At 30.7% G+C, this 14,649-nt stretch overlaps 1 protein-coding gene across 1 annotated transcript in view; it reads right to left on the bottom strand.

Moving 5' to 3' along the window:
• LOC126908355 (transmembrane protein 179) overlaps positions 1-14,418 on the bottom strand; it is a 16,088-nt gene extending 1,670 nt beyond the window's left edge. Inside the window, exons 1-4 of the mRNA XM_050690354.1 lie at positions 14,061-14,418; positions 13,595-13,771; positions 12,054-12,182; positions 5,147-5,231 (exon numbers count right to left, since the gene is read on the bottom strand). Of these exons, the coding sequence (XP_050546311.1) occupies positions 5,147-5,231; positions 12,054-12,182; positions 13,595-13,771; positions 14,061-14,170 (501 nt within the window). The 5' untranslated portion in view covers positions 14,171-14,418. The remainder of the gene's footprint in view (positions 1-5,146; positions 5,232-12,053; positions 12,183-13,594; positions 13,772-14,060) is intronic.
• Positions 14,419-14,649: the final 231 nt, after the last annotated feature.

The following is a 14,649-nucleotide window of genomic DNA, read 5'->3' as shown; positions in this document are numbered from 1 at the left end:
TTAACAAAGTTATAAGTTTTATACACTGGACTACAAGGAACTTCCATCAGAAACAAAAATATACTATTCTAAATCAACTTTTCGCGATGTTTTCAAATGTGCAATTAGACTTTTTCTATCACTTCTAAGTTTTAATATTATTAAAAAATAGTATTTACATATAAAAAAAAATAATTAAGAACAAAAAAAATTGTTTTAAATTAATACTGATTTTGATTATTAATATGTTAAAAATAAGGAAAATGACATATTTAACCTATTTTTTTAATCGTTGTTTAAAGTTGAATGTTTATAATAAAAAATAATAATTTTTTTTACCATAAATTTTAGCTCAATTGGCAAGTTTGACATTGACATAATTAAATAGAAAATTTTATGACAATTAAAAAAATTGTATAGTTAAGATCAATATGCAGTCAGAAAGTTTTATAATTACTATTTATTGTAAATTTATCAGAAAAGCTCAATATTTTTTTGCATTTTTATGGTAATAGATAACTTAAATAGANAGAATCTTTTCAAACAACACTCTTCAATTGAAATATTGAGAACTTAATTAATTTTAATGATTTACTTTAACTAAATGAACCAATCAAAACAAAGTTGTTAAAAAGATTTACTCAATTGANAAAACAAAGTTGTTAAAAAATTTTACTCAATTGAGCGTATTATAAAATTTGATTGTATTTGTAAAAATCAATTGTTATATTCAAGTGAAAAAACAATCATTTTTTTTAGAAATGATTTATATAGCAACATGTTACAAAAAATTTCGTAATATTATAGTCTAGTAGTAGCACACACAAATAGAGTAAAAAAATGATTAAATTACAAAGTAAAATGATTTAATTTTGTAGTTGAAACCTATCATATCAAACTTCATTCGTTAATAAATATTTTGAAAACATTAGAAATTAATGATTTTAATTGTCTTTATGGAGAACATGTAATAACTAACTGTTTAATTGATAAATTAGAATTCTTTTTTCAATTTTTGAGGGTAATATCTTCAACTAGATACGAATTGTAGTAATTTGACGTATCGTTGAAAAAAGTAGGTCAAGTTAGAGCAGAGAAAATAAATGATAATCACAAAAAAATATCTTCTCAGCTTTGCATCGAAGCAAAAACTTAAAATATAGTAAAATATTTTAATACGAATAAGAAATTTTTTCTTACAAGGGGCGACTAAAGTAATGGGATCCTTGATCTTTATTGAAGTTATTGAATCTAAATGAGATAAAAATCAAACGAGTTAAAAATTTATACTAACTTAAAAAAAATTAAGAAAAAATGCAAAAAGTTCATTGCCATACGCGAGTTGGAACCTTGTACCCCAAGCGTGTAAACATAAGTTTTACCAACTCGGCAATCGTTTATTGATACCAACGACTGAAAAAATTGACCATTTAAGCTAGTTCAAATTTCAAAGTTATTTTTCTCGACTTAAAAGAAGCAAACAAATTTAAATAAGTTTAACTTTCTATACTATATCAATTTTAATTTATATAATATTTATGAAAATCTGTACTCCCCTTGTCAGGTATTTTAAAATAAAATAAAATACAAAACCCAGAATTTTAACACAAAAATAGCATATTTTTGCATACGGTAGTCATTTTTACCATGAAGACAAATCCAGAGGTCAAATTTTTTTTTTTCACATTAAAGTATATTACATAAGCTTTAATTTAAGATATATTTAAAAGTGTCAGTATTTCCGGAATACTTTCAAAAATTAAATTGAAAATATCGTAGTAACAATACGCATGTTTAAAGTTTTGACCCCCCTTGTTAAAGGGGTATGATCCGATTTACAAAAAAAGCGTGCCAGATGAAAGGGGTAAATAAATATTTATTATAAAAAAATAATAATATTGATCCATACATTTTTCCAAAAGTTATACAAAATATAAATTAAATAATATAACATATAAAATCCGATATCACGGAAATCGTACGTTTTTCTTTAACTTTGATGTCCGTTTTCACCACAAAGACATGTCCAGAGGTCAAATTTTTGTTTTTCAAATTATAGTATATTACATTAGCTTTAATTTAAGATATATATAAAAGTGTCAGTCTTTCTGGAACATTTTCAAAAGTTAAGTTGAAAAAGTTAATTTTTTGTTAAAAAGTTACCATTTTGAAACCCTTCCTGTGGGCTGTTAAAGGGTCAAATATTCACAAAAATATATAAAATGATAGGTAAATATCTAAGGTATCTATAAAAAAAAATATATATTGATTAGGTCATTTTTAAAAAAGTTATGGCAATTTTAAGTAAAAAAAAAATGAAAAATATCGAAAATTAGCGATTTTTAAATTTGTAATTTTTTGGGGGATATCCCCCGTTTACGGGGAACGAGGGAAATGGTCCGATTTAAAAAAAAAGTATGTCGAATATAAGGTGTATACGAATAAATAGTATTTATAATAAAAAAATTGTATTGATCCATACATTTCTCAAAAGGTTATAGCATTAAAAAGTTAAAAATATAAAAAAGAATTTTTTTACAAAAATCGTACGTTTTAGTTTCGATGCGAAGCTAAAACTATAAACAACTATGATGTGTTTATTATTTTCTTTTTTTGTGTCTGTTACCACTTTTTTTCAGCTCTCACTGAACGGATTTCTTTCTATGATATGTCAAAAGATCACAAATCGTATCTAGTCGAAGACATTACCCTCAAAAATTGAAAAAATTTCCCTCGTTCCCCGTAAATGGGGGAAATCTCAAAAAAAATTACAAATTTAAAAATCGCTAATTTTCGAATTTTTTTTTATAGATGCTTGATGTCTTTACCTATCATTTGGTATATTTTTTTCATAAATTTAACCCTTTACCTGCCGACAGGGGGGATTTAAAATGACTCATTTTTCACAAAAAATTTACTTTTACACTTAACTTTTGAAACGTTCCGGAAAGTCTGACACTTTTATTTATATTTTAAATTAAAAATAATGTAATGTACTTCATTATGAAAAAAAAAAATTTCGGTGAAAATGGCTACCAAATGCTATTTTCGTGTGAAAATTCTTGATTTTATTTTTTACATTTTTAGCTTTATAATGCTATAACTTATTGAAAAGTGTATGGATCAACACAATTTTTTTATGAGAAATAATATTTTTTAATAATCCCTTTTTCATTCAGGATATTAATAAGAAAATAGCAGATCATGTAGCTTTAGGAATAATCCACTAATCTGTGCTGGGTTGTTTTAACTATGGCACCTATTTAGAAATAGAAGATAAGTCTTCGGGACAAATTTTTTTTTTAATTTTTAATACATAACATAAGCTTTCATTTAAAATGTGTTTAAAGAACACAGTACTCAATGAATACTTTTAAAACTTGAGATGAAAAAATTTTTGTGCAAAAGTTTTGAGTAATACTTTACTTGCCCACAGGGAGGGAAAAGTAAAGGTTAGATAAAAAAAATACCCAAAGAAAAGGAAATACCTATGGTATTTATATAGGATAAAATTATGTTAGTTTTAAGAAACAAAAGTTTAAAAAATTACGAAAATTACAAATTTTAATAATTGCAATTTTCTGCGGAATTTCTAGCATTTACGGGAAACGAGGGAAAATTTGTGCACAATGTCTTCAACAAGACACGATTTGTGATCTTTTGATATATTATTGAGAAAAATCGGTCTAGTAAGAACTAAGAAAAAGTTGTGACAAACAAAATAATAAATAAATAAATACATTACAATAAAATTAATACCTTTTTAGCTTCGTATCGAAGCTAAAAGCTATAACAATTTAAAATGAAAAAATAAACAAATATTGTTAATCAACACACTAGGTATAGTAATTTAACTTTAATACATTTAAGATAACATATAGTTTAGAATGTGTTTTCACTTTTATTAACATAGTTCACATTTTTGATATATGTAGTAGTTCACATAATAGAGTTATCAGTATAGTTTTATACTTTTGGTCTTTGTTTATTATCTGTTAAGTTACGTGATCCGTTGCTCTTGTACATATCTTTATATTATACACTATTATACTATAATAACCTTATATAAGTCATATAACTACATAACTTATTCCATTCAACATATTTGATGATATCTACAATAATAACTTTTTGGGGATTATCATCCGCATTACCAAAAAACGAAGAAATTTTTTCAATTTTATATGTTTATAGGTTTAATTAGGTACAATTTATGATGATTTGATGTATTGTTAAACAGAATTGATAGAGTAAGTGTTGAAAATGTATATACAAACACAGAAAAAATAAAATTAAAAAAAAAACAATAGTACCCTCTCATGTAAAGGTGTTTACTCAGGCCATTTTTTACAGTTTTGAAATTTTAATTAAAACTAATACTTTTTAGGTAAGGAAAAATCAATTTATCTCTCCTATATTTATGTTTACAGATAATTAATATAATTTAAATGTAAGTCATGCACTTATGTTATACATTTAAGAGGTTTAAATATTTATGAAATTAACACTTTGTTCAAATGGATTAAAATTAAAATTTATATTTCTCACTGTCAAATTCAGTTAAATAAAAAATTAATAAATAAACAAATTTGAGAATTATTTGGGTCTGAAATTCGTGATTACACGTCATAAAATATCTAGTTGACTTGTGAACCCATAACCTTAGTCTATATTGAAAAACATTCAAGAGTCGTCAATGATTCCTAGAAGAAGGGTTGTCTTAGGATGGGTTTAATTAGTTAAATCAAGATGTTTATTATATTGATTGATAGTATTGATCAGGTAGAAACTGAATATAATAAAAGTTGTAAAAAATAAATAATAAACGCACCATAATAAAATCAATACATTTATAGCTTAACATAGAAACTAAAAATACTAGAACTTTGTAAAATAACTTATCCGTAGAACATTATATAATACTTTTGTAATCAGACTATTATGATAATCATTGATGAACTCTACTAAGTAAAAAAAATAATAAAACACATTGATATACGTAACTTTTTAGATAATTCAAAGCTTGAAATTTCTATTAAAATTCATGAAAATGGCCCTGTTAAATTACGAGTTATACAACTTGAAATATATTGTATCGTTTAATATTTTTAAAGTCAACTTTAGTCGATGTTTATATGGCAGATTATTTATTTCATATAGATTATACCTGTGCAACACCCAATTGGAAATAAAATCCTGAAGTATCTATTCCATCTTGAATATCAATTGGATTACCAGCTGCCATTTCACATCTAAAAAATATAATCCACTATATTATAAAATACTTGTATTCATAATTAGGACTTATTTAATTATTATTTTTTTATATTTAATATATTTTGTAAATGCTATTACCAGAAATCACAGAAAAACCTACATATCATAGTAAAACAGGTTCAAACCTTTGCACAGAGGCACGGCCCACAGTGGGACCAAACGCTGATTTAGCCGGCCAAAAGTACCATTTTTAAATCAACTAATAAAAAAATTTTTTTTAGCAAATTTTTTTTATTATATCCTTATAAGGTCATGTACAAAAATTCAAGGCCAAAAATTGATACAGTAATGGTTGAGTGCTATTTAAATATCATAACACTGTATTTTTTTGTTTTTTTTCTAGGATTTTTATTATTTCTTCAATCATTTTTTCCTGCTTAATTAAAAACCTTAATTTTTTTTTTTTTAATTTAAAATGTTTAAAAAGTCATCGGCTTTCAAATTTACTAAGAAAAAATTTTTATTTCTTTTTTTTTTTAATTTTAATAATTTTTTACACACAAAAAAATGCAAATACTTATTTTACATTGTTTTTTAAAGAGTTTAACTCAAAATTACGCAATATTACGATTACACCAATACATGCATGTTGTAGAAGAACTCTTAAGCTACAATTAAAAAAAAAAAAATTTTGCGTCAGATTGCATTTGAACTGTGCACATAGAATTTCCCTATAATAAACGTGTATTTTTGTAAAAATTGTAATTTTATTGCAGCGGATAAAATTTCAGTTGATGTCATTGTAGTTAAAGTAAGAGCAGAGTTTATTTTACGTCTCTTTGAACGTTCCGAAGATTCAGTAAAATCGACTTTAGGTCGGTAATAATCGATAGGTTTGGAACAAATTTTCCTATTTGATGGCGTTTTAAGCCATTTGGCGTTCGCTCTTAAAAAAATTGCATTGTGACGCTGTACTTTAGACCATTTCCTAAAAACCGCCATACAAAATATTAAAACTATATATAAACGTGTATTTTCGTAAAAATTGTAATGAAATTCGAAGATGATGGGAATAAAATAATAAATTTACAAAACAACTAGTTTTTTTATTAAAAAAAATTGATAAATTTATACATTTATACATTTGTTTTGTTTCTATACTATATTGTAAATTATACAATAATAAAAATACATTTGTATATACATTAGTTTTCGTACTTCACCCGTGAATGCGTTGTATTCCATTTGACATTCGTGAATAATTACACAATTCAATAATATTTTATCGGGAAACTGTTTGGAACTTTCGAAATATAAGCGTAGATCAACTGTTAAAGACTTGACGGTGTCGTTTTGCTTAGAACAATCAATCACGACTAAAGATCCACGTTTTTTGTAATTTATATAGTCCAATAAAGGACAGAGGTCTTTACGACCGTAATACATTGTCTGGAATTGTGCGTACAAGTTGTAAAACGTTTTGTACTTGTTGTCGAAATCAGCGTTTTGGTTCTCGTACGGGTACTCGTCAGCGTTCAGATACGCTTTAACGTTTCTCAATGAACAGTGATTGAAATCGCCGAAGACGTGTTCGTCTTCATTACCTATTGCAATAAGTAAATATCTAGATTTTTCCACATTCGAATAGGTGCGCACCGACCATGTGTGATGAGTTGTCTGCGGTACCAACAGGTAAACGGATGATTGGGTGGGTGAAGCGAGAGGGACCAGAATCTCCTATTGACTTATTTCAGTTTTGTGTGCTTCCGTTCGGACTTAGAAATGCATCCATGATCTTCGTACATTTAATGAACGAAGTATTTAGGGGGTACATTGAAGACTTTGTTCAAGTCTATCTGGACGATATTTAAATTTTTTCGGACAGTGTCGAAACACATTTAGAAAACCTTAGCAAGGTTCTTAAACGCTTAATGCGTCACGGCCTAACACGCCACACAAAAAAGTATTTAATCGGGTTCTCTGAAATTTCTTTTTTGAAGCACCGGGTGCACGGGCTAGTCATAGACAAAGAGCCGAAAAAATTACAGTTCATACGCGATATTCCAGTCCCACGCAATATAAGGGATGTACAAAAAATTTTAGGGGTAAATAATTGGTATAGTCAATTTGTCGATAATTACGCGGACAGCATCGACCCTCTCACCCACCTATTAAAGAAAGTGGTCGTGGTCAAGACCACAATAACACGTATTCGAGCACATCAAATCGGCAATATGCGACTTTCCACGCCTCTCTCCCCCCGACTACACAAAAACATTCTGCCTACAAACCGACGCTAGTGAGTTAGGCGTAGGGCGGTATTATTTCAACACGGACAAAAACCGGGGGAAAAGGATATCGTAGCTTACGCGAGTGGGAATCTGTCGGATAAACAAAAACATTATGCCGCTGTCGAGCGCGAATGTCTAGCGATCATATGGGTAACCGATAAATTTAGGTCATACTTAGAGTACGCCCCTTTCGAATTGTACACAGATAATTCAGTGCTGACTTATCTACACAAAGAAAAAGGCACAAACAGTAAGTTGACCCGCTGGGCGCTAACCTAAATTTTACCACGACACACGTGCAGGGCAAACACAACGAAGCGCCTGACATATTATCACGTCACCCAACGGACGGACCCCCTATTGACGAAGACGCCCTGGATGACAATTTATTAGGCGCACCAACGTCTAGTCCACTCGCACTCACCACCACTCTCGATGAGATCTACTCCATTACCGAGGCAAACGACGCGATCTGCAACCGACCATTAACGGGGGGAGAGGTACGAGAATGACAAAACAACGACCCGTTTCTCTCTTCGATCACAAAACAAATAAACGTGCAATTCATCATAGCGAACGAAAAACTGCACGTGAAAAATAAGGACGAATTTTTTTTATTGGACGGTATTTTACATATTCGTATAGACGCTGACACACCCGTAATCGTACCCACTGACAAATTACAACATATAATTTGGTGGTACCACCACGACCCCTGCCATATCACACCGGATGGAGAGAACGCACCGAGTGGTAAAACAACGGTTCTACTGTAAAGGGTTAAGAAACGCCGTACGCATGTACGTAAAATCGTGCCATATTTGCGCGTGCACTAAGCCCCTAAACAGGCGCCCAGATGACCCGAGCGCCATATGGTCAAGCGCCAACTCAGACAGCCGTAGGAAGTAATAAATATCGACCTGATTGGACCGTACCCCAGGACACCTAGGAGCAAACGAACCTATGAGTAGTAACGGATTGCTTTAGCAGATGAACCGAAGCGTACCCCATAGGTGCGCCTACAACGAAAACGATTGTAAACGTGTTGGAAAGGGAGTTTTTCTCACGCTACAGTTACGCGCGAGTAATTTTAAGCGACAACGGCCGTGCGATTGTGTCCAAAGAAATGATCGACGCGATAAATCGGTGGGGGGCAGAGGCCTGGACTTCACCGATATACCATCCACGTGCTAACCCGATAGAATGCAAAAGCCAATAGTTAAAAAAATGACTTTGCGCTCTGTTAACTGAGTCGAGTCACACATCTTGAGACACAAAACTACCACCTTTATTGTTCGCCCTACGCAATAGGCGTAACGAGACGACCGGATACACACCGCCCGTACTCGTCTTAGGTAGGGAAGGTAAGAAACCGGGTGACTGGCTACTTCAGCGGGTACAACCGATAGCATCCGCTACTATCAACGACGACCGTTTAGAGCGCCAACGACACATCACCAACACAAAAATAACACCGCCACCCAGTCACGTCAAAACAAAATACAAGGTGGGCGACGTTGTTTACTACAAAACGCATCACCTATGGAACGCGAACAAACGATTTTATGCTAGTTTTGCGCCTAAGTGGTGGGGCCCTGTCAGACTAGCCGAACGTCTCGGTAAAGGTATGTTCTTAACGGACCAGTCCCCACCAAGGAAAATTCATGTCTCATGTATGAAAAAACAAAATTAGTAGAATTTTTTTTTTGTTATTTTTCATCATGAGCAACAGCAGCAACAACAACAACTCATACGCCACTCCCTTATCCGTCAAGGAATTCCGACTAGCGGTTAGCGGGCACGGTGGGCCTCCCGGCGGACCCTCTTCCACGCGTACTACTTTCGGCGAATGATGCAGCTCGTGCTCCCCTTCCCGAAGTGCTACGAAACTCCGACGAAGAAATACCGTGAGTACATGCTTAGACGTTGGGGGGTTGTCGACGGTGAGGACCTTTATCCTCACACAAATCATAACAACACCGACGACGGTATTGATGGCAGCAGCACTAACAACAACAACAGCAGCAGCGACATCAAAATCCGCGCAAGCTCCGTTCAATGTTGTCAGGAGACCGTCGGGTGTTTATGTGGATGGTGGTTCCGGCACCTCAGACAACGCCAGTCACCACAGCCGGAGACACCAATGGAACTGGAGGACGACACCCTAGTAAAGAAGATGGACTTATTATTCTCCTACCCCACCTCCCCAGCACTGCCAGAGCCCTGGCAAAGTAAATCCTTACCGACATCCCTAGGCACGATATGCGCAGGAACTATATCCCCCCCTTTCGCTCGCCCTACTTGGGTCATGTCCACCCGTCCCATTAAACAATCAACGTAAGTATTACGGTTTCTTTTATCGTGTTATGCAAAATTGATATATTTGGCATAAGTACCAAACGTCATATGCGTTTGCTCAATCGGCCTTCTCAATGGAACGGCGGCTAGATGGGGGGGGGGGGGATTTGACACGGCCACAGCATAGTCACCCGTTTGACATCCTGCGGTCGTGTCAGCTCCTTCTCAGCCACGGCCCCACTGTAAATCGGACCGTTACACACACGCATTATCGTCGTGATGCAAAGTCCATCAAATGCTTAGCGTCGAATACCCGCCGCAATAATACGCTGACTNCCACTGTAAATCGGACCGTTACACGCACGCATTATCGTCGTGATGCAAAGTCCATCAAATGCTTAGCGTCGAATACCCGCCGCAATAATACGCTGACTAGTCATCTTCGTGACACCATTATCGATTCGTCGTCCGTTTTTCGAAAAACTGTCTACTTTTTTCATTTCGCGCAAGTCATCAACTTTCTCACAGTGTAGAAGTTAATATATAATTGGGTTTCACTGTACAATTTTCACCAATTGCAAATAAATTAAAAAAAAATAATAACCACAAATCCAACAACATTTGTGACATTTAACAACAACTGAACAGTAACAATTAAACATATGATAAAAATCTCACCATACCTGATAAAACTCATTTATGTAACATACAGTACAGTTTTCTAATAATACAGGTTTACAATGTAACAATTATATTTAATAGGATTAGGAGTTATAATAAAATAGTCGTGTCCCACAACGAGGATGAGACAATGTAATGTGTTGTAGAGGACTGTAAGTTGTAAAATCAATTGAAGTAACACTTAACTTTGCGAATAACTACAATAATATAATTAAAGTTCTGGATATTACACTTATTCTTAAATGAATTATAAATGTCATTTAAAACAAGGGGATGCTCTGTCACCGACGCTATTTAACATTGCCCTAGAGGAGGTTGTTAGAAAAGTTAAAAAAACAGCAAATGGTGTCAGCTTCAATGAAAAAGTGCATGCATTACTAACCTATGCTGATGATGTAGTGATACTTGGATCAAATGAACCACCACAAAGGAGCTTATAACTAGAGCGCTGAGTATGAGGCAAATGATAAATGAAGGGAAAACTAAATATATGGTAGTTGAGAGAGGTAAACAACTACACCAAAACAGAAATTTAGACATTGAAAATTATTGTTTCGAAAAAGTAGAAAGCTTTAAATATCTGACAGTGTATATAAATAGTCACAATAATTACCATGAGGAAATAAACCTGATAGTAAAAGGTGGAAACAGATGTTATTTCGTGTTACAGAAAATCTTGGACCTGAAGATCCAGGATATTATCAAAGAAATTAAAAATGAGATTATACGAGGTTTTAGTTAGACCAGTAATTCTATACGCATCAGAAACGTGGCAATGGCAAAAGAGGACGAAAGAAAACTAACAGTTCTAAAAAGGAAATTCCTAAGACACATTTTTGGTCCCAAAAAAAAATGATCAAACAAGTGAATATGAAATAAGATACAATAAGGAAATTAAAAACCTGTTAGGAGAAAAGGACATTATACAAACACTCTAAGAAAGAAAAACAGGCTGGCTTGGACATGTATAGAGATCAAATAGCATAATGAAGGATGCGCTTTACTGGAAACCAGAAGGCAAGAGACCATTGAGTAGATCGAAAAAAAAGGTAGAAAAAGTGGAAAATCAGCAAATGATTAAGAGGAATGGAAGAGGCTGTGTGGAGCAGTGATGGACCTTAATGGCCTATAAAAGCTGAAGAAGAAGAAGAATTATAAATGAATATTGCTATAATAATCATTAACAATTTTATACACTTTATTCAACAACAGTTCAAACACTAATAAAATTGTTCCAAACTATTAGTTGTTTACTTACTAATTAACTAACTTAACCTCACTAAAATAATACTATAATAGTAAAGGTTTGTAGCAAGATAACAAACTCAAATCAGTTTCTGATAATTATAAAATAATACTATTCTATATAGTATATAAATCTATTATGATCTAAGGTCTTGTGACAGAATATATAAGATCTACTAAATGATCTTGAGGACCATTAATATAGATAATAAACATTTATCTATTTCTAAGAATAGAATACAATAATTATCTATGTTGATGAGTGATAACATTTTAGGATAAAATGAATAAATTACACCTGATTTTTGGAAGCTTTTAAAAATAAAAATTAAATACACTTACGATGGAAATCTTTCAATCATATCATTACACCATGTCATAAATCCAAATGTTATTATAAGAGCTGCATTAATTGTGAAAAGACACATTAGCCCACATGTTACAGAATCCACAAATGTTAATAAAAATGAACTGCAAATAAAAACAATATAATAATTATTCCTTATATTAACTGAAGGACTTAAAATATTTGTACTAAAATTTAAAATGTTTAATATTTTAACATTTTTTTTTTAACATTTTGAAAGTATTAATAAGTATAAAAAAGTAGTTTCAGGTATTCTAAGTATGTTTATGTTTTTAGCATAAATTTTACTATCATTAATAAGGTACTAAATTTTTTTTTTTGTTAAATTTCCAAAATGATTAGTTTTGAATATATTTGGTGCAAAATATATGCTGGACTTCCTTTGATAACTTAAAAAGGAAAGTTTTGAAATTTTTACCAAACACTCTTAGATACATAAACTAAAATCTATTGTAAAATCAAAAATGAAGTATAAGCTGGAAAGGTGGGGGAAAAGTGAGGATAAAAATTAATAAATATGGGAACACAATGTTCCCATATTTAAAAAGTTGCCAAAATTATTAATTTTCTTATCAAGTTCTTATTGTATTACATATAGTTTAGTTACACCATAACTTTTCATAGACTTAATAACTTAGCGTGCCATAGCAGCGACCTATCATAATATTAAAAGTAATAAATTAAAGTTGAGACATGGACCATACTAAAGGTCCAGAAATCCAAAATAGATGCCTTTGTAGTTTGGTGTTGGAAAAAAGCATTAAGAATTTTGTAGATAGATAAAGTAATTATGAAATTTTCAGAAGAATGGACACTCAGAAATCAATATGAAACTTAAATTTAATTCTTTGTAAAGAATAATAATGTATTAATATAGGAAATAGGTTTGTGTGAGTCTTTGCTGCTTCAGACACATAAGACTGCACATGCTTATAGAGGTGAAACCTGAAGGATGTATCATTTATTGACACAGTTTCCTAAATATAAACTTATACAATAATTTTAATTATGAAGGTTATTTAAAATTAAAAATACAATTTATTAATATAATAAATTATATTAATAAACTCTGTTTCAGGAGACAAAGAGGTTTGTCGGGAAATTAATTTTTTTAAATTTTTCAGGAGCTTCATTTAAAAATTTTTTTGTCATAAGAGTTAATTTTAATTTTAAATTTTGAAATACTATAAAATGATTCTTCTTCTTCTTCTACCTCACCTTAATCCCAACTACTCTGGGTCAGCCATCCTTATTTTAAACTGATGATATGTTTGGAATACTTAGCAAAATGTATAAATACAAATGAATCTGTACTCTACATATAAATCACATATTCATTATTAAGCTATAATTTTAAGCTATTTTCATACAAAATATATGAAGAACAAAAAAGGTAATCAGAAAAAGTAGCATAATTTTCTTTTCTTTGATTTTCCTGTACTAAGAATTATTATTTGCCATTAAACTCTTTTAATTTAAAAGTTAACTATCCAGAACAAATGTTTAATGCAATTACCTGTCAGTTCCTTTATAAGCAAAAATAGACATTCTGTAAGTTTGAATTGAAGAAATTACCAATAATAAAACACCAACAAAAATAGAATAATTGCAATATGCCTGTGAAGCCCAGTTAACAAGAAACTGCCCATTTTTTTCTAACCATTGACCAGAAGAAAATAATAGACAATGTCCTCTGAAAATAATTAGATTTCTCATAATTTTATGGTTACATATGATAAAGGGTAATGTAAGGTAAATTTAAATAAATGGAGGAATTGTAAATTCATTTTTTATCTTAGAATATTTAGCATATTTTATTTTAGATTGAAAAGTCTGGCCCGTATATATGTTGCTATTATAATATAAGTTCAAAATAAAAACTTGTGCATTTATCTAAATAAAAAACATTTACAATTACCACACTTGTATCTAATATTGATAATAAAGTATAATTATAAATCAAAATACTATTATCAACTTACTTAAATTCATCTTGATGAAGACTCATAGGTATAATTATGCATAGTGAAAGAATTGTAGCTATTGTATAGCCAGCAATTTGACTGAGTAGTAATTTATTTGTAAGAGCCATTGTAAATAAAAAGAAATATATGATTTAATATTTAAAACTTTTATATTAAATACGGAAACAAAAAAAAATTTTAATACAACACACAAAATGAGTTTTATTCATCAATAAATTATGTTTGGTTGTGTTAGGATGGGTTTATATAAAATGAAATTTCATAAAAATATAAGATAATTACACTGTTCTTGCAATTAATTTTTCAATGTATTCTTACTACATTACTTTTAAGTTTATTGAAAAAACTTTAAAAGGAAATTAGTATTTTGTTTTAACATTTACTGATAATGAACACGAATAAATGATAATAAACAAAAATTTCAATAACTTTAACAATATCACAAATTAAGTACATATATATAGGCTTCAGTATCAGACTATTGGGAACCGATTTTTTTTTTATATTATATTTAGATAGATAGCGCTATATAATCTCTCTAAAAATATTAAATAATTACTAATAAGTAGTGATAGACATTTTCGAA

Source organism: Daktulosphaira vitifoliae, unplaced genomic scaffold, assembly GCF_025091365.1.
Source record: "Daktulosphaira vitifoliae isolate Bord-2020 unplaced genomic scaffold, ASM2509136v1 Scaffold_5, whole genome shotgun sequence".
Classification (NCBI taxonomy): domain Eukaryota; kingdom Metazoa; phylum Arthropoda; class Insecta; order Hemiptera; family Phylloxeridae; genus Daktulosphaira; species Daktulosphaira vitifoliae.
The sequence above is the reverse complement of the archived record's forward strand: the minus strand, read 5'-3'. Positions and strand labels throughout refer to the sequence as shown.